The sequence below is a fragment of the Gopherus evgoodei genome, chromosome 11, assembly GCF_007399415.2.
Source record: "Gopherus evgoodei ecotype Sinaloan lineage chromosome 11, rGopEvg1_v1.p, whole genome shotgun sequence".
Lineage (NCBI taxonomy): Eukaryota > Metazoa > Chordata > Testudines > Testudinidae > Gopherus > Gopherus evgoodei.
The window spans coordinates 48,080,234-48,098,522 of NC_044332.1; the positions used below are offsets into that span (position 1 = coordinate 48,080,234).

Here is an 18,289-nt window from a genome sequence, read left to right on the forward strand (position 1 = left end):
ATTTCCAGCGGAATGTAAATTCCAGTTCTTGGCCACCTCTAAGATAGAAAGACATACAGAGAAATACCATTGAGTTGAATGCAGGGCCTTGTGTCATTTGGCCAATAAATGTATAGCAATATTAACAATAACATCTGAGAAACAGTAATATTTAGTCATCAAATTGATGTACATAGCAACTTTTCCAACATGAATGTATTAACATTTCTATAATTATTTTTCACAGGACTCTGGGGTGATGAAAACTGTACCATTTCTCTTCCTTCTATTTGTAAGCGTAAAACTGTATGGACAATAGAGAGAGAAATTCTAAAAGACCAGAACCAGCAAGGAGAATGTCCCAAAGGATGGTTGTACTTTGGATTCAAGGTAAAAAAAAATTTTTTTGTTTGTTTGTTCAAAACCCATTATAAATTTATGATAGTGAGTTTTAAGGATATTTAAGGATATTACAGATTACTGAAGATACTGTTTTCCCTTTTGACAACAGGCTTTTTAGGCATATAAATATAGGCCCCAATTCTGCAAATGATTATGCTAACCAGTACTTCTATACACAAGTAGTCTCATTTAAGTTACAGAATGTTTTGACTTCGTTGAGTAAAATGCAAGTGCTTGTGTGCGAAGTTACTCGTGTTTTTGTGTCACATATATTTAGTGTCTGAAGGATTGGGGCCTTAGCCTGTTCCATACCCCATGGCCGAATTAAAACATATGCACTAAGAAGGCTTTTATTGCCTAGGAGTGTGATTCAAATATGACAAGAAGTCTGTGCTAAATGGAGCCCTGTATTTTTCCTTCAGAAATTGTCACATTCCTATACATGTTGTTACAATAATGTTCAGGAAAGATTATAAACCTAAGTCTATTCACACACTAGAGTTACAGTGATAAAATTTTCTTTCGGTTTATATTAAACTTGTGTATTCTGTAACCCCGGCACAGATAGGTAGCCAGACTCTCATCCCTCGTTAAACTCCACTGGCTTCAGGGGTAAATTTGGCCCAAGGAACATTTCACCTTTTAAACTGGTTTGAATCTAGCCCTGATCGCTTGTGACTGAAAATTAATACCAAGAATGTAGAAGAGATGTGTTTACGTAAATAAATGTTTACTTTTCAGTGACCTGTTTGAACTGATTTGATGGCTTCAGCTCAGTTCCTGTTGGGCAGTTGTCCACATCACAGTATTCATGACCCAGCTGATCTTGATTTTTCACTCTTGTTGACAGTCTTGGCAGAGAGGCCTAGATACTGAAAGAGCATGGACAGTGCCCTGCCTCCTTTTGAAATAATTGTCATTCTTGCTTAGGGTTCAAACACAATGGCAGGCCATTGCCTTTGTTGTACCTATACTGTGGGTAATCAGAAGACTATAGTCTTCAGGGCTGTCAATACAGCACCTTTAACAATCACCAAACTCATTTTAAAATGTAAAAAAGTAAACATTTTTTGCTTTTGGGAATAGTGCTTTTTGATACAAATTCCAAAGGATCCAGACCATCTGACGAACTGGTATTCTGCCCAGTCTTTCTGCAGTGAACAGGATGGGTCACTAGCTTCTATTGAAAATGAAGTAGAACAAGGTACTTTACTGATAATACTGTATTGTATTATAATAAAGATGACATTTTATTTATTCTATTAAGAAGTAAAGCATAATCTTAATTACAAAACCAGGTATTAAGAACACTCACATTCCAATCCTGGCTATGCTACTAACTCTTTCAAGTGACTTCGAACAATCTCTTTAAAATCTCCATTCCTCAGTTTCTCAAACTATGAAACAGGGATAATATTTCCTTGTGTTCCTCAAAAAGTGTATTTTGAGGATTAGTTATTGTTTGCACAACACTTTGTGCTTACATACAAAGGTGATGCATGAATTAGAAATGCCAAAGATAGAGGGATACATTTTTAAAGATTGCTTTATAAAATTCCTATATTAGGAAAACAACATTGTAATATTATAAAATCTACCTAATTAAAAATAATGGTAATAATGATGAAAAGCTAGTATCCTTGTTGCATGAATGTAGTGCATTGGGTCTTATCTGTACTATATTAGATTGGTTTTTTTATAGACTCTAGTTTGGACTGGTCAGAGTAACAAACACCTGTGCACTTGGCACTTTTTATGTTCCCTGTTCAAAAAAGTCCCAGGTTAAAATTTGTCATGTGTGTAAAGTTTTTTTTTGTTGGTTGGTTGGTTTTTTTAGTTGAACTAAAAATCTAGCCTTCAAGCTCTGTTACACAGTCTAATTTTTAACTATCATGGAGAAATGCATGTTCAGTGAAACAGTCACATCAAAAAACTAAAATTGTTCCAACAGCTTTGGGAACCTCTTCAACCCTAATTAGATAACGGTCTAGATCCTGACCCCACTGAAGTCAATCAGTACCAGTAAATTTAAGATTAGATGGAAATGAAATGCTGCTAGTGCTCTTTCTTTCTAATAAGGACAATACCAATGAAATGGCTTGGCTGATGATTAAGTTTATCCTTTGTTTTAATGTGCTAATTGTGGCTATAAAGAGAGAGTTGCCCAAATGACTTACAATACTGTATGCGTTAAAATTCATTCTTTCCTTTTGCAGCTTTCATAACAATGAATCTGTTTGGACAGAGGACTAGTGTTTGGATAGGTCTGCAGAGTGATGATTATGGAAAATGGGTGAATGAACATCCGAAGGTATATTCCAATTGGTCTCCAGTTGATGTAGTTCATGTAAGTTTTATGAAATGTGTTTTGTGGGGAAGTGTTGTTTTGTACATAATAATCAATGATTTATTAAATTGTGGGGAGGTGTTGTTTTGTACATAGTAATCAATGATTTTTTAAAAAGGATAGGGCCTGATTTTTGATAGGGGCTCAACCTGGGCTTACTTTTGCATGTGCTAATAATGGGGGGTACAGTTTCATAGGTCCAATTAAATGGTCCTCTGTAGACATCCAGCTATTTGGAGTAGACACACACATTGAATCATTTACTCCTACAGCTATTTACAGGCACAAAATTGGGGGCATAACAAGTGGTAATGAGTTTTTAAAATCTGCTCCAAAGAGATTGGGGAATCAAAATTATCATGAAGTGTACTGTGCAATGTATTGCTTTATGCATAGAGAAATATTTAGTTAGTTCTGATTTCACATTCTTTCAACTGAATTATGCAACATTTTCATTATGATGTTTCAATTTTTAATTATGATATTGTACATTGCACTGTTCATGTTTAGTGACTGTCAGCTGGTTAATCTTCGGCATGCTTTCTCTTGTAATTTTTATTTTAATCTGTTAAGAGTTGGTTATTAGGCAGTGTTTATTCATTATCATGATATATGTTTATTACAGGGTCAGAGATATAACAGTGCTAATATTCAAGAACAAGTTCCATTGTGTACGTTGGTATCAAATAACCCTAATTTTCATTTTACGGGAAAATGGTACTTAGAAAGCTGTCAGAAAAAGTATGGTTTTATCTGCCAAAAGGCTCAAGGTAAGGATTTGTTTCTGTTTTACTCTCGCCCTCAGCCCTCTCCATTGTTAATTAACTTACTCACTCTCTTCTCTCTCAGCTGTGTTATGTTGTATAAATTCTTTATAAACCATGGAATGTAAATTACCTCTTACATGGTTTCATGTCAACAGCCTAAAACTACAAATTATCTGTAGCATTTTGGATAAATCAGCATTGTTACATGAGCAATACCAAGAGTATTATTTTTGTTTTTTTCTTCTGGCTACACAATGTATATCTTAGATCATGGAGGGGAACAGGTATTTGGGGTGATGCATAACTTGGAGTAATGGTATGAAATTTAGACTAACCATCAGAAAAAACTACTGACAATGAGATTCAGTATGAGACCTGTAAAACTGGATTATAGAAAACTTTAGGAAAAAGTGCTGTAGAGAACAATCCACACAGACAGGAAGATAGACTAGAAGACCTAATATAGTTGGGTTTTTTCCATGGATTCCAAGGCCAGCAGGAACCATTGTAATCTTCTAGTCTGACCTTCTGTATAACACAGGCATAGAACTTCTGCAAAATAATTCCTAGAGTGTATCTTTTAGAAAACAATTCCATCTTGATTTAAAAATTAGGGCCCCCATTAGCAACACTGCCATTTGATTCCCCATTTACAATTACTTTTTGAGACCTATATTTTAGCCAGCTTTTAATCCATTTAATGTGTCCCATGTTATTTTTATCATAGAGACAAGGTGGCTGAGGTAGTATCTTTTATTGAACCAACTTTAGAGCTACAGAGAGCTTTTCTCACTTGGGATGGGTCATTTAGTCATTTGTTCAGAGCTTCGTTTGTAGAAAAGTTACTCCAGAGAGAAGAAGCAGGAGTGAAGACAAAATGGAGATGATGCAGCTGCCCTTTATATTCTTTTGCCATGTGGCTTGTATTTCCTTTGTCCCAAACACAAACTGCCCAGCACATGGCATGGAAAAGCCTTAGTATTCTGTCCATAAGGATACCAAATGCCTTGCTGACTCATGAAGTGTATTCCCAGGTTCCTTGTAGTGGGTTCATTGTACAGTTGATTACCCTTGAAGGGCCATCGAACAGGCTAGGCACTGCTGATGCTAATCTTTCTGGGGACGTCACAGAAACACAGCACAAGTTTGAAAATACAGATATACCTCACCATACAAAGGTGATACAAAAATATAAACAAGATGATCATACTTGGCAAGTTATAACATTTTTGCTATTTTTATAGCTGCCTTCACTTCCCCTCTAAACATATTGGTATTTTTTTTACCAGTAGGGCCTTCTTCCTTGATAGTGGGTATCCAATAAAGAGTTCTTGAGTAATTCCCAATTCTGATTTTAAATTCTTCCTCCCAACTGATTTGGCTCAGAAGTGTTTTAAAGCTTTGTGCAACTGATCTTTTTTCCTCCCTCTCATCTGGTTCTGTTACTGTTCTATCCATTTGCCAGAATCAGTGAGATACTGCATAGGATATGTGACGCTCTTTACAGCTAATTTCTGAAGTCATCCCATAGTCTTTGTACTGTGTGCATTCATCTTTGACTCTGAGACTCATGCACAATTTTATCCCCTTGAAAAGGTAGACCTCACAGTTGAATATGTACATTACTCACTGTGCAAAATATGTATTTTTTACAATTCAAAACCAGGCTCTTATTAGCATGATAAGCAGATAAGCACACCTTTGGATTACTCCAGCTCCTCAGTCCAGTGGGAGATCAAGGAGATCCACAGTAAACAGGTGTGTAATGAGACCCTCTAAGGTTACACTCAAAACATCACTGTAAAACAGCATCACTGAGCTGGTGCATGTTTCTGTGTATATAGTGCTTTATGGGTACTTACCCTGGGATTGAGACCCACTGGCATTAGTTCCCCTTTGAATTCTTGTTGAAATTCAAAGTTTGAGAGTTGAGAGAGAGCCTTCCTCTCTGTGTACTGAATCGATTCATTTTCCACACAAATTCAATCTTTGGCCTTGCTGTGATTTCAAACAAGAGTCATGTGTGTGTGTTTGCTGTGTTGACATGGTCTCAGGGATGTTCCTAGAAGAACTAACAGATTTGGAATTTTTACATTTGTTTTTAAGGATAGCCATTCTGCTTTGAGAACTGTTATTTTATTAAACATTGTCTGTTAAAGGAAAATGTTTGATACTGAAAATACTGGATATTTTGTCTTTTTCTTTCTGTTTGTTGCAGATACGTCCAAACATGCCATAGATGCATCTGAGATGTATCCAGTACCAGATACATTAGAATATGGAAACAGAACATATAAACTAATACATGGGAATATGACTTGGTTTGCTGCTTTAAAAACTTGCATGGCAAATGGAACTGAATTGGTCAGCATTACGGACCATTATCACCAAGCCTTCCTCACTGTCATTGTAAACAGACTAGGATACACCCACTGGATTGGACTCTCTACCTCAGATGTACGTAATGGAGTCTGTGCATATGAACATGATATTGTAGATTCATTTTTACAGTAACAAGGTAATAAGCTGTTAAAAAAAAAAGAAATGCATATTCACTTGAAATTGGTGGATTTGTAAATGGAGATGAGCTTGCAGCAAAAACCTCAAGCTGAATACCCCTGTACTTGGGAGAAGTTCAGATCCTGAAGCCAAACCCAGCTATGCATCTTGGGCTTATCTATAGTTGTAACACAACATATAAGCTTCATTAAAGTAAATTGTAATCAGTGTGGTGTCACCACTGCATGATATGATGCTGGTATGATGCTAGAGTCCCAGCACTGAAAGGAAGCTTAAAGGCAGAAAGAAGAATATTCACAGGCAAAAGCCTTTTGTAAGCTGACCATTGAAGTGGCTTTGGCTTCATTCTTGGTACACTTATGCTCCAGATAACTACTTTATTTATGGTCAGCTGCCACAATGGTTCCTTTAGTACAGTAAAAGTTTTTTTAGCCAGCATGTTGGGGAAATGGGAGGTGCTGGTAAGTGAATAATTCCAGTTAACTGAGGAGGAGGGAGTTGGGGCGCAGGCTCTGGGAGGGAGTTTGGATATAGGAGGGGGCTTGGGGCAGGGGATTGGGGAGTGGGAAAGGTTTCCCACATGTGGCAACCTGTCCCTGCTGTTTCTAGGTGGAGGCACAGCTAGGCAGCTCTGCACACTGCCTCCACCCAGAGTGCTGGCTCCGCAGCTCCCACATATTTTATGAGGCTCTTGCGGAATTACATAGTAATGGTCCTTGGGAATGTCTACATGGTTTAGTTAGGAAGCTGCCTTGGAGGAGGAAAAGCCAGATTTGCCAGCCCACGGAAAGGATATCAACCCAAAAGAAGAAGCCACTTATGTTACAGTAACACATAAAGAGAAATAATCCTAAATTTATTTTGGCAGAATGGGCTTAACTTTGAGTGGTCAGATGGTACCAAGTCTTTGTTTACCTTTTGGGGAGACGAGGAGTCACAGTCACTGGGCAGCTGTGTTTATATTGATATCAATGGGCAGTGGAAAGGTGCTAACTGTGAAAGACTTCTACAAGGAGCAGTTTGTCATGTGCCAACTGGTAAGTCATTGTTTAATTTTATATTAAATCTCTGCAGCAACTAATTTAGTTTTGCACATTGGCTATGGAAGCATGTGAACAGAAGTATGTTGGTTCACACTGATTATTATAATATTATAAAATATATAAATATTTAGGGCTAGAGTCACAAAAGGACATAAACTGCTTTAGGTGACTAAATCCCAGAATCAAGCCCCAGTGGATTCACAAAACTGCTCAGGTGCCACCAAACTCTGTGCTTAAATTACAGCAGTAAAAGTTCCCTAGGCACCTACTCTTCTGCCTCTGGCAATGTGCACGTCAGCCTATGTCAGATGTCCCAGATGCCTAAGCCCCAGAGTTGTGCACTAAGTGGAGGAAGATAAGTGTTCCTATGCCTAACTTACCTGCAGGCCCGATCTAGTCAGCGTGCTCAGAGCTCATCTATCGGCTCAAGCCGTCGTCGGCCAGCTCACACAAAATGAACAGCATCAGCCTACACCTCATTACCATTGCTATCATACTCACTTGGGATGTGGGAGACCCCCTGAGGCGGAGGGATTTGAACAGTGATGTCCCATCTTTTGGGAGCTTCTTTTGAGCATTAAGCTATTGGATGTTCTGATGTGGTGTTCCCAGTCTCTCCTGTTGACGCTGTTCCATTGTGGCTCAAGGGGACTGAGTCCTGGGTCTCCCACCTCCCAAGTGAGTGCTCTAACTACCAGGTCACAGAGTCTTTCTCATACTCGCATCTGTCTGGCCCCATGACTGAGAATCCGAAGCATGTTGAGCCACCTCCCTGCAGCCCACACTTAGGCACCTAACTCCATTAGAAGGGCAGAGCTTAGCACACCTTGGCATCCATTGGCTAGCTGAGATGAGTAGCCACCTAGTATGTTGGCTTTTTTGAATCCCATTCTTAGGTGCCAGTTTCTCCCCATTCATTGTATAGAGGCTTAACTCAGGCTTTGTGAATCCTAGTGATTCTTAGGTGCCTAAAAGTTGGTGTGAAGCTATTTAAAAAAAAATGGACTTTGGGTTCAATGGGAAGAAGGAAAACACCTTCTTCTAACTGGAAAAAACTAATGAGAAATGTTAGATCTCTTGGATTAAGACTAGATTTAGCATGAAGTATAATACACTTTAATAAAATTCACAGAGCATGGATGATTTGGTGGTCATCAGTTAGAAATGAGTAGACTCTTGTCTAGATTTCCTGGATCCAAACCACAGTTTAAAATCCTTCCATGGATATCTTAGCCCTGAGGTAAATAGAGTTCCAGACAATTTACTGTGTAAGAGGGTTTTTGAATAAGACCAAAAACCGAGATCCTGTTTTCATTCTCTTACTTTAATCATAAATGATATTGTACTGCCTAGCAAAGAAGGACATATTTAACAACACTGGTGATCTACTTAAAATGATGCATCAAAAGTAACTAACCGTTTTTAATTTAATTAAAGTTACTGTCTCTGCTGAGTCTTTTGCAGTACTAAGCAGTGTCCTTTAAATGTTTTTTCAACACAGGACCACATTACCCTATCCAAGGGCCCAATCCCGCTGCCATTGACTCCTATTGACTTCAATGGGTGTAGCGTGAGATCTATTGTCCATTTAAAAATATATATATTGAGCTAATTTCTCACCAGATGGCATCTAGGGTGAGGAACGGCAGCAGGATCAGTCACAATGATTGTATTTATTATGTGGCTGTATCCCTTAATTGTATCTTATTTGGGTTTAGGAATAGTTTACTTCAATTTAGCTTATTCCTGCAAAAAAAAAGAAAAAATAGATCTTAACTATCAGTGAGTCAAGTTTCCATTTTTTTTTTATAATTTTTACAATAAATAAAGATTTTCCATGCCATAATACAGTAAAAAGATTACCAGTTTACATGTATGCTTCTCAAGTGTAAAATTATTGCTAGTATTATTCTAAAATGATTTGTGGGATGTTTATTATATATTGTGTTACTCCATTAAACCTACAATGTTATTTCTATCACAGAAAAGAAACTAATTGAATACAAAGGCTTATGCTCAGAAAAAAATGTCACCTGGATAAAATTTAGAAGCAATTGCTACAGGTTTTCCACAGTTTTTGAGAGTACAAGTTTTGATACAGCATATGAATTTTGCAAAAAGCAAGGTAATCTATTAGTTATCTTACAGCAATAAATATCATGTATTCTTCTGAACATTTTAAATAAATTATTTAAATAGTGGCCTGTTTTATATGGGAGAGAAGATGATATTGTAACTAACTAAAACAACTAACAAATGTTCTAAAATACATCAAGATATAAGTTTTTTCTTTGCATTTGTATAAAATTCAATGATTGTCTCTTCAGATTACTGTAAAGATCCTGTGATCACAGTTTCACAACAGTCTGACAGTTTCAGATTTATACCAGCATTGTAAATTTAGAAGTTATATAGTGTAACCATAATTTAAAATCTCTAAGATAACTATGTATAATGTTGAACTTTTGAAGCGCAATATTAAGTTTTGACACCATGCAACAGATGTTATTTCTTCTGTAGCAAAAGCCCATGAGTGGGAAATGTAACTTCCATGTGGTGTGTGAGAATGAAACAAAAATATTTTGTTTAAAGAGACAGGCTGGAATTTTCAAAGGTGCCTAAGAGAGTTAGGTGCCCAACTCCTACTGAATTGCTTTGAGTGTTGGAAAACTACCTTCCTAAGGCTCCACTGAAAAATACTGTATATACTCATTCATTAGTCCGTTTGTTTATAAGCCAACTCCCCAAGATGGTTAGATGAAAATAGCAAAAACTGTATGACCCTTTCATGAGCCGACCCTATATTTCAGGGGTTGGCAAACTTTGGCTCTCGGCCTGTTAGGGTAAGCCGCTAGTGGGCCTGGATGTTTTGTTTACTTGGAGCGTTCACAGGCACGGAGCCCCTCAGCTCCCAGTGTCCACGGTTTGCCACTGCCAGCGCGCCAATTCCCACAGTTCCCATTGGCTGAGAAAGGCAAACCGAAGCCACAGGGAGCTGAGGGGCTCCATGCCTGCAGATGTTCCAGGTAAACAAAATGACAGTGTATTAGATATTCAATTCAATTATTCCATTCCTTAAAATCATCAAATTTTGGTGTGGACCCATTTATAAGCCAATCCCTGCTCTCTGATGCGTCACTTTTTTACCAAAAATATTCGGCTTATGAACGAGTGTATATACAGTAAGAAGGGCCATATTGGGTCAGACCAATGACCCATCTAGTCCAGTATCCTATCTTCCAACAATGACCAATGCCAGATGCTTCAGAGGGAATGAACAGAACAGGGCAATTATTGAGTGATCCATCCCCTGTAGTCCAGTCCCAGCTTCTGGCAGTCGGAGGTTTAGCGACATCCTGAGCATGGGGTTGCATGTAGTTATCTTGTGAAGAGTGAATTGCAATTACAGCGGGAGGAGATGATTTCCCACTGTGGAAGGCTAGATGAATAGAGTTTAATTATGTTCTGAACATGATCAACAATGAAGAAACTTGGTATATATGTTTCATCTACAGGATCTAATCTTTTAACTATTAAAGAGGAAGATGAAAATGCTTTTGTTCTGGAAGAATTGCACCATTATGGTGGTTCTGTCCAAAGGATTTGGTTGAACAAGTTTGTTGTGGACAGTAAGTAATGGAATATATTAATATGATGGTACAGTTACATTTCTTATTTTAATGTTGACAACCACATACCAGAACACTCAACTTGTTTATATCAGCTGTCTTTGTCAGTTTAGGATGCACTGGAAATACAAAGTTCTATCTCTGTAGCGGTTAGAGCCTGTTTGTAGCCTGTTTGGTTGGAACAATCTGGCTTGTGACCCACTATAATGGCTGGCTCACAGGCTGGCTCAATGGCTGGCTCCTTGCCGGGGCAGGATGGGTGATCACTGCAGAGCAGATTCCCTTCTGCTTCACAGTGCAGAGAGACACCCAGTTTCATTGCCCACATCTTAACTGCTCATAATGGATGACACTGTTTTTGCTGTGAGAGACAGGTTTCTCAATGGGACCATATGCAGTCTGCTCCTGGCAGGTAGGCTACCTCTCTGAGGCTCTGATCTAGGAAAACACACAAGAACGTGCTAACATCCATCCATATTCAGGAGACACGCAAGTGGTTTCCTGAATAGGAATGCTTTCCTGAATTGGAGATGGAGGGAACAAAAGAAGCTCCAGCAGTGCATATCAGGCCACGTCCAGACTAGGAATTAAAATCGATTTTAGATACGCAATTTCAGCTACGAGAATAACGTAGCTGAAGTCGAATTTCTAAAATCGAGGTACTCACCAGTCTGGACGGCGCCGCATCGATGTCCGCGGCTCTCCGTGTCGATTCCGGAACTCCGTTCGGATTGATGGAGTTCCGGAATCGATGTAAGCGCGCTCGGGGATCGATACACCGCGTCCAGACTAGACGCGATATATCGATCCCCGAGCAATCGATTTTAACCCGCCGATGCCGCAGGTTAGTCTGGACGAGGGCTCAGAGAAGATAATTTTGCCCATATTTTTGGGGAGTGGGCTCTTCAGAATCCCCCTATTTAGTTGTCCTCTCATTCTTTCCTGTTCAGCAAGTATTTAAAGACAAATTACACAGACCTCACATTGCTTAAATATTTTTGCCCTTAGATGACACAGTAACATGGATTGATGGTTCTCCCTTAAATTATTCAAACTGGGGCATCAGGGAACCTGACTTAGATCATCTCAAAGGGAATTTTTGTGTTGCTTTGAGGACCACAGATGGAGTATGGCAATTATCTCCCTGCAGCGAGAAAAAGGGATTTGTATGTAAAATGGATACAGGTATGTGTTTATGTGAAAGAAAGTAACCATCTCCGTATAACATTGTTTTATATGCCCCTGGTTTCCCCTTTTCCTTACTTTAGCCTTCCTCTGAAATGGTGTTCAGTTAAGGGCCTTTAATGCCGTTGCATCTTCAGTTTTCCATATGTCTGCAATCCTCTTCACAACTGGACTTTGCATCCATTAAGCCTGTAGTCACATGCCTCACTTGATTTTTGTAGTCTATAATGGATATTTCATTTTTTATAGATTTTTTTCCCCCTTTTTATTCATGGATATAGCTTTGAAGAAGTGAACTAACTTCAAAGTTTGCAATTTTATCACTGATGTTTTTTTCCTAAAGATGATTCTTTATTTCTGGTCCTCCCTAATGCCATTCAGAATTGGCCTGTAGGACCCATAAAATCCTTAGTTGTGGTCACCTTATTGTGATGGGGATGCAGACCAGTTTGTAGTTGCGGGACAATGGGCACTGCTACTGATGGTGTTAGAGCTGCTGTAGCTGCTTTCCAGGCTGCTGAGTCGGCTCCTCTGCTGAGCAGACTATGTGGCCTCCAGCCACAAGGGCAGCTTGCTAAATAATGTGAAAAGCAGCCTAGGATAGTGGACTGAACAGAAGCCAGCTCCCTGATTGTGGCCATAATCAAGTCACTTAACCTGTCTTCCCCCCTGTAAAATAGGGATATTTAATAATTACTTACTTACTTAACAATCTACTAAAGAAGTGGCATAAAGTGCTACTATATAAGGGCTAATGTTCACCAGAGTGTGCACAAAAGCCTCCAATACCCCCCAAACTCTTAGCTTAGTCATATAATTGTTCTTTGAAACACTGTAGAGTGTCGGAAACTTCACAGACAATAGTCACGATTTGTACAATAAGAGATTCTCACTCTCCTTTTATACATGAAATGAAATATAGAGCATCCTAAAGAATTAGCTGACTGACCTTCCTCGAAGTACCAAGTCTGCCTGACATATAGTGCTACTCTATAGTCACAGGGGACAGGAATCATTACATTTCGTGGATTAAAAAAATTATTTTGCAGGCCCACCTAAAAACACTAAAATCAGCATTAGCTCTGCTAGTTAGTCTTAAACCAGGCCTGTGTAACAATGCTCCCCTACTTGTCCACGGTGAGAATTTCTTTTTTTTTTTTTGAGTAAATATCACTACCTTTTTCATAATCACCAAGGCTGCTGCGATGGGAATGGTAAAGTTCTGTGATAATTTTGCAAGGTTCTCTTGTGCCAAAAAAAAAAAGAGTCCCCAACGTTAAATTGTACCAAATATATTTTGGGAAAAGCAGTAGAATCTTCTAAGTTTTCTCCTCATGAAACAACTGGCTCATAAGACAGGTGGCAGATAGAAAAATTAGATCTTTGATTTCCATGCTGCTACAATTCTTATATAGATCCAGTGGATGACTGAAAGTTGTATCCAAGTATTTATGCATAGACTTTTCTATGTCACTCAGTAGTATAGTATGTGCCTCACAATTTCCCTAGAGGTATGTAAATGTTATTTCCCCCCTATAGAGAAGGACTTGGCCACAGTCACCCAGAAAATCTGTGGGAGAACCAGGAATAGAATTCAGATCTTCTTATTCCCAGGCTGATTCCTTAACCAAAAGACCACTGTACGAATAGAAAAGACTTCAAAGTATTAGAGCTTGACAGCTCTCACCCAGTAGAGGCCCACTGCCTCCATTGAAACCCGTGGCAAAAATCAGGTGACTTCTGCAGAAGCAGATCAAACCATAACTGAGCATTCCTGAACTTTAGCTCCTTCATGTTCAGACCACGCTTATCTCACATGCACTTTGGTAAGTGAGAGAATTTCAAATGATGCATCAGGCCATATTTATCAGAGTCTGTTGTAACTCCCATTGACATCAATAAAGTTAAATCAGGGATGGCCCATTATTGTTTAAAGTATGTCCCCTCCCCCACAAGTAGCAACTTTATAATAAAGCATGTATGTTAACTTTTATAAGTTGTCTGAACAATTTTCATGCTAACTCTAAATTCTGTTTCAGATATCTTTGCAACAGCGCAAACTGTAAAAGGTAATTTCTGCTATGTGATACATTTATATTTTTATCAGAAATACTGAAACTAAAATGTTTTCTGCATCTATTTTTATGATATTATTTTCTTTCATTGTTATAGAACTTTTCTTCTTCTTCCTTTTTAGCATCAAACAGTGGTATCGTAGCTCTAGCTGTAATGGTGACACTTGTGATGGTGGCTACTATTTCTACATTTCTGTGGTGCCTGTACAAACAGAACAACCATCTCTTCAACAGAGTTCGATGGTTCAGAAATTCAGATTATTCACAAATGAACTCTGAAGATCTAGCTGCGGAAGAAAGCATCCTCATTTCTGATCTTGAGAGAACTAGTGAAAATTAGTGGTGCAAGAAGGACTAAAATAATTGCATTTAATACATATAATACAAAGAAACTCTACAGAATAGTTCATTTTATGAACTAGTTACTATCTAGGACCAAATCATACCTCAGTCTTTTGCAATGGACAAAATGAAGAGTGGAAAAGCCATTCAAAGGAGCAAGTATCTGTCAAAAAGAAGGGGAGTGAAACCTAAGTAGCAGCTGTATGTCCCCTCCCTCTGCTCCCATGGTAGCTTCTCTGCAATTCTCTCCAATAAGTCATCTGCAGATTTTTAGGGAGCACAAATGGGCACAGAGGGGTTAGAACCAGGAAACACATGGTATTCGCAGCATCAGCCCATCAGCATTAACTTGGGTAGGTTTGCATTCCATTCCTGGAAACCCCTGTGGAAAATAGGTTTGCTGATTAAGAACAGATTTTCTTTGAAGCTCTGCTAGGGATGGATTGTTCAAGGATTATCACTCTCTGTAATGATGCAAAAACCAGGATGTTTGCCTCTTCTGTTCGCACAGATTCAAGTACACAATCCTGCTCCCACTGAAGTCAATAGTAAATCTCCCATTGACTTCGGTGGTACAGAGCAAGCCCTGCGATGGAAACTTGTTCTAATTTGATTTTGATTCAATACAGTTTAAGTGACCAGCCCTTGGAGAATCAGTGAGTCTTTCCCTTGTGAGAGAACCTAGAATTCTCCATTTGCCTGAAGATCCTCAGGATAGGCCCACAGATCTCAGGACCTTCAAATCCTCTCATGCTACATGGGACAATTCAACAGAAACCCTGAGGCCTGAAGGCAGCAGAGATTTTTCACTTAGCTTTGTTCCTTCTGTGTATTTTGTTGTTTGTTGCATTTTATTTTACACAAGAGGCAAAATCTGGCCATAATTAACATTAAATTTTTGCCCTGATTTCAGGAAACTTAAAACATAATCAAATTACTACAAGAATCTTTTGCTCAATACCCAGTTTTGTGCAAAGAGAATGACATTAGTATCATTTTTCAGACATAGGACTACCCCATGTAGATTTCCAGCATGTGGGGAAGTAGAGCCATTCTTGGTGGTTTTGCTTGCCTGTTTTGTTTAGGGGTTCTTTGGTTGGTTGGGCTGGGGTTAGTTTTTTGTTATTTGGTTTAATTTGTTTGTTTTGCAAATATAAAATTATGGGTGGGGAGGGAATTTGGAGTGTCAGAATTGACCAGTTCAGTCCACCATTCCTATCTTATTGTTAAATTGAAATACTTAAAACTTGCCATGGTGTACAGACTTTGACTTCTTCACATTGTTAGTATAATAACAGGAGTTACTCCAAGTTACCTGTTAAAGATTAAACTTTGAGATAACATACTTGGTGGGGGTGGGGTGGGGGGTTTCTGCAACAAACTAAGCACCTTGCTTTGATCCTGTTTTTTTAGTTGGTGTCTGTATGAAGAAACTGATTATGATCAGTTTCACTCAAGCTATGATAAAAACTTCCTTTACTTATCTCTTACATAAGGAATTACTGTGACACCACCTAATTCTCATAATTACAATTAGCACTAGCCCAGGACTATAAGCGTTGATTGTGTTTTCTGTTCTTCCTTTAACTTGCTTTTCTTGGATCACAGGCATTTTGTATTATTCCTAATCTGAAAATTTGGTGAACACATTTTCATTCTGATTCATACTGATATTGACAATTTGTTTCACTGTTATTCCAGTTGGAAAGTTAAAATAGTGCACAAAATGCTCTTCTGTAGTTTTTTCCTCCAAAATTGTGTTTGAGCCAATTAAATCACACCTATTTCACCAGCTGCAAATTCATTCCTTGTGCTTGTGTGGATTCACCAGAGCTGGTGCAGGGAGGTGTACATTGCACTTTGCTCTGCCAGCCCATCCCCTTGGAGGGAAAGAGAGCAGGGGATTTTCTTCTACCATGTTGTTTTTAGACTTTCCACTGACTGAAGGCAGACTTAATTCCTTTGGGGCCTCCAATGCATAGCATCCGTGCATCTCTAACCACCCTGGCCACATCTCTTTCTTGACATGTGCTGTATATCAATGGTACGTCAGCCAGAGGGGAAGCTGTGGTTGCTTTTCACTCTGGTGCTAGTTCCCTCTTCCCCCAGCCTCACACGGTTGGATTTTCCACCTCTCAAGCTCTGCCAGCACAAACCAGGGCTGAATTTAGCCCTTAGCTGAATTTTTTTTCCTTCCTGTCCATGACAATCTTATAAATCCATGTTAATAAAATCCACAACACACCCACACAGTCACATACTGACATAATGATTGTCCGACTACACTCTGCACATTCAGCAACAAGACTCTCAACCTTCTGGTACAAAAACATAGGTCTCTTCCTGAGCCACAGTGAAACCTCCATTAGCTGTTAGTAGTATGGGGGGCAGTATAACTAACTTGATAGGCCAGCCCCATGAAACTTATGGCCTGATTCTGATCTCCTTTACATCACTATAAACCAGGAGTAATCTCATTTTAAAACTGAGATCATAATCTAACCATGATTACAAACACATAGGCAGGTCTTACTCTAGCCAGTAGATGGCAGTGGTATACATAAGAGCAGCCAACTCATTTAAAGTTAACTGGTCTTAGAAGTTAAACAGATAGGGTACTACTTATAAGGAATTGTACAGGGTCAGCTCTTACTCCTTTTGAAGTTAATGCAAGTGTTGCCACTGATTTTAATGGGTGCAAGTTTGAACCCTTAGGATGATGTTTGCACATATATCAATTTAATTTATAATTAGAATCAGTGGGAGGATGACAATTTCATTTTGCGACAACTTCCAAGGTTTCAGAATTTGTTTTTGTTCCAAACTGAATTGAAAACAAAATCATTTGAAAATATTGAGAAGCAAAATTGTGTCAGAATGTCCATTTGGGATTGAAAAGGTCAAATTTTAGATTCCCTTCTCTCTGGTATTGTTTGGAACATCCACCTTTGACCTCAAAAATTTTGCTGTCAAAAACTACATCCAAATCTTTACACCTCTGTGAAATGCTTTAACTTTGATGAAACAGCAGGTTTTGTTTTGTCAAAAGTGTTCCAACAAGCTCTATTTAATATAATGACATTTGTTTTAAGATATGTATACATTCCTCTTTCTTTTACTTGTTGACTCTCAGCACAGTATCTTCTTTATCAAGGCTTTATGTATGAAATGAAAAATGCAAAAGCAATTTTTATCATCTACTATTTGTTTCAGTTCTGTTTCACTAGTGAAAGCAGATTTTATCCTTCCTCAGAGCTTATTTATAAGGAGCTGAGCCTTGAATATGCTGAACACCCTCAGTTTCCACTGCCTTTAAGCAGAAATTGATGTCAGCCTAGATTCAGATCCTAATTACTTAATTAAAAAGAGGAAGGGAGTTAAAAGATACTCTAGAGTATTACCTCACTTTAAATTAGAGACTCACTTTTGATATTCTTGGATTTTTTTCCTGTGTCTTAACTCTTCTGTAACTTTCTGATATTTCTGTAATGGAGTAACTAGTGGTAATGATTAAGGAAAAGTAAGCATTCCATCAGACTGGATTGCATACAAGTGATCATGTCTTATTTCTGTAATCCATTCTAACATATATACATTTCCAAGAAGGCCCAAGTAGATAGAAACAAAAGTTCCTCCTTTACTACTACTTTGTATTTGCGTTAATAAAACATGTTATTTTTTGTTAGGCAGCTGCTAATTTTGACAAGCTCTTTAAAAAAAATACAACCTTTCAACCTACTGAATGTCTCCAATTTTAACAAATAAAATAAACTGTCTTCTAAACAGCTCCCATTGGAACAGAAATTAAATTGTAACTACGACAAATCTTCAAATTCATGATGGTTAGACTGTGCCCTGCTCATGGATGGTTGCACAAAGGAATAAGGTCTCTTTTCAGCCCCGTCACCTACTCCTGATACAATCATGCAGGAATGTCCTGGAACTTCTTTCTTTGGAAAAAGAATGGCAGCTGCATGCCTAATACTCTCCCAACCTTTCT

General features: G+C 38.4%; 1 protein-coding gene across 2 annotated transcripts in view; it reads left to right on the top strand.

Annotated features, from left to right (window-relative positions):
- PLA2R1 (phospholipase A2 receptor 1) overlaps window positions 1–17,684 on the top strand; it is a 77,629-nt gene extending 59,945 nt beyond the window's left edge. For both annotated transcript variants that reach the window (XM_030580752.1, XM_030580751.1), the window contains exons 20-30: window positions 227–369; window positions 1,468–1,585; window positions 2,598–2,728; window positions 3,354–3,498; window positions 5,714–5,952; window positions 6,884–7,052; window positions 9,043–9,183; window positions 10,574–10,687; window positions 11,696–11,872; window positions 13,912–13,941; window positions 14,070–17,684. In XM_030580752.1, the coding sequence (XP_030436612.1) occupies window positions 227–369; window positions 1,468–1,585; window positions 2,598–2,728; window positions 3,354–3,498; window positions 5,714–5,952; window positions 6,884–7,052; window positions 9,043–9,183; window positions 10,574–10,687; window positions 11,696–11,872; window positions 13,912–13,941; window positions 14,070–14,287 (1,625 nt within the window). In that variant the 3' untranslated portion in view covers window positions 14,288–17,684. The remainder of the gene's footprint in view (window positions 1–226; window positions 370–1,467; window positions 1,586–2,597; window positions 2,729–3,353; window positions 3,499–5,713; window positions 5,953–6,883; window positions 7,053–9,042; window positions 9,184–10,573; window positions 10,688–11,695; window positions 11,873–13,911; window positions 13,942–14,069) is intronic.
- The last annotated feature ends 605 nt before the right edge of the window (window positions 17,685–18,289 follow it).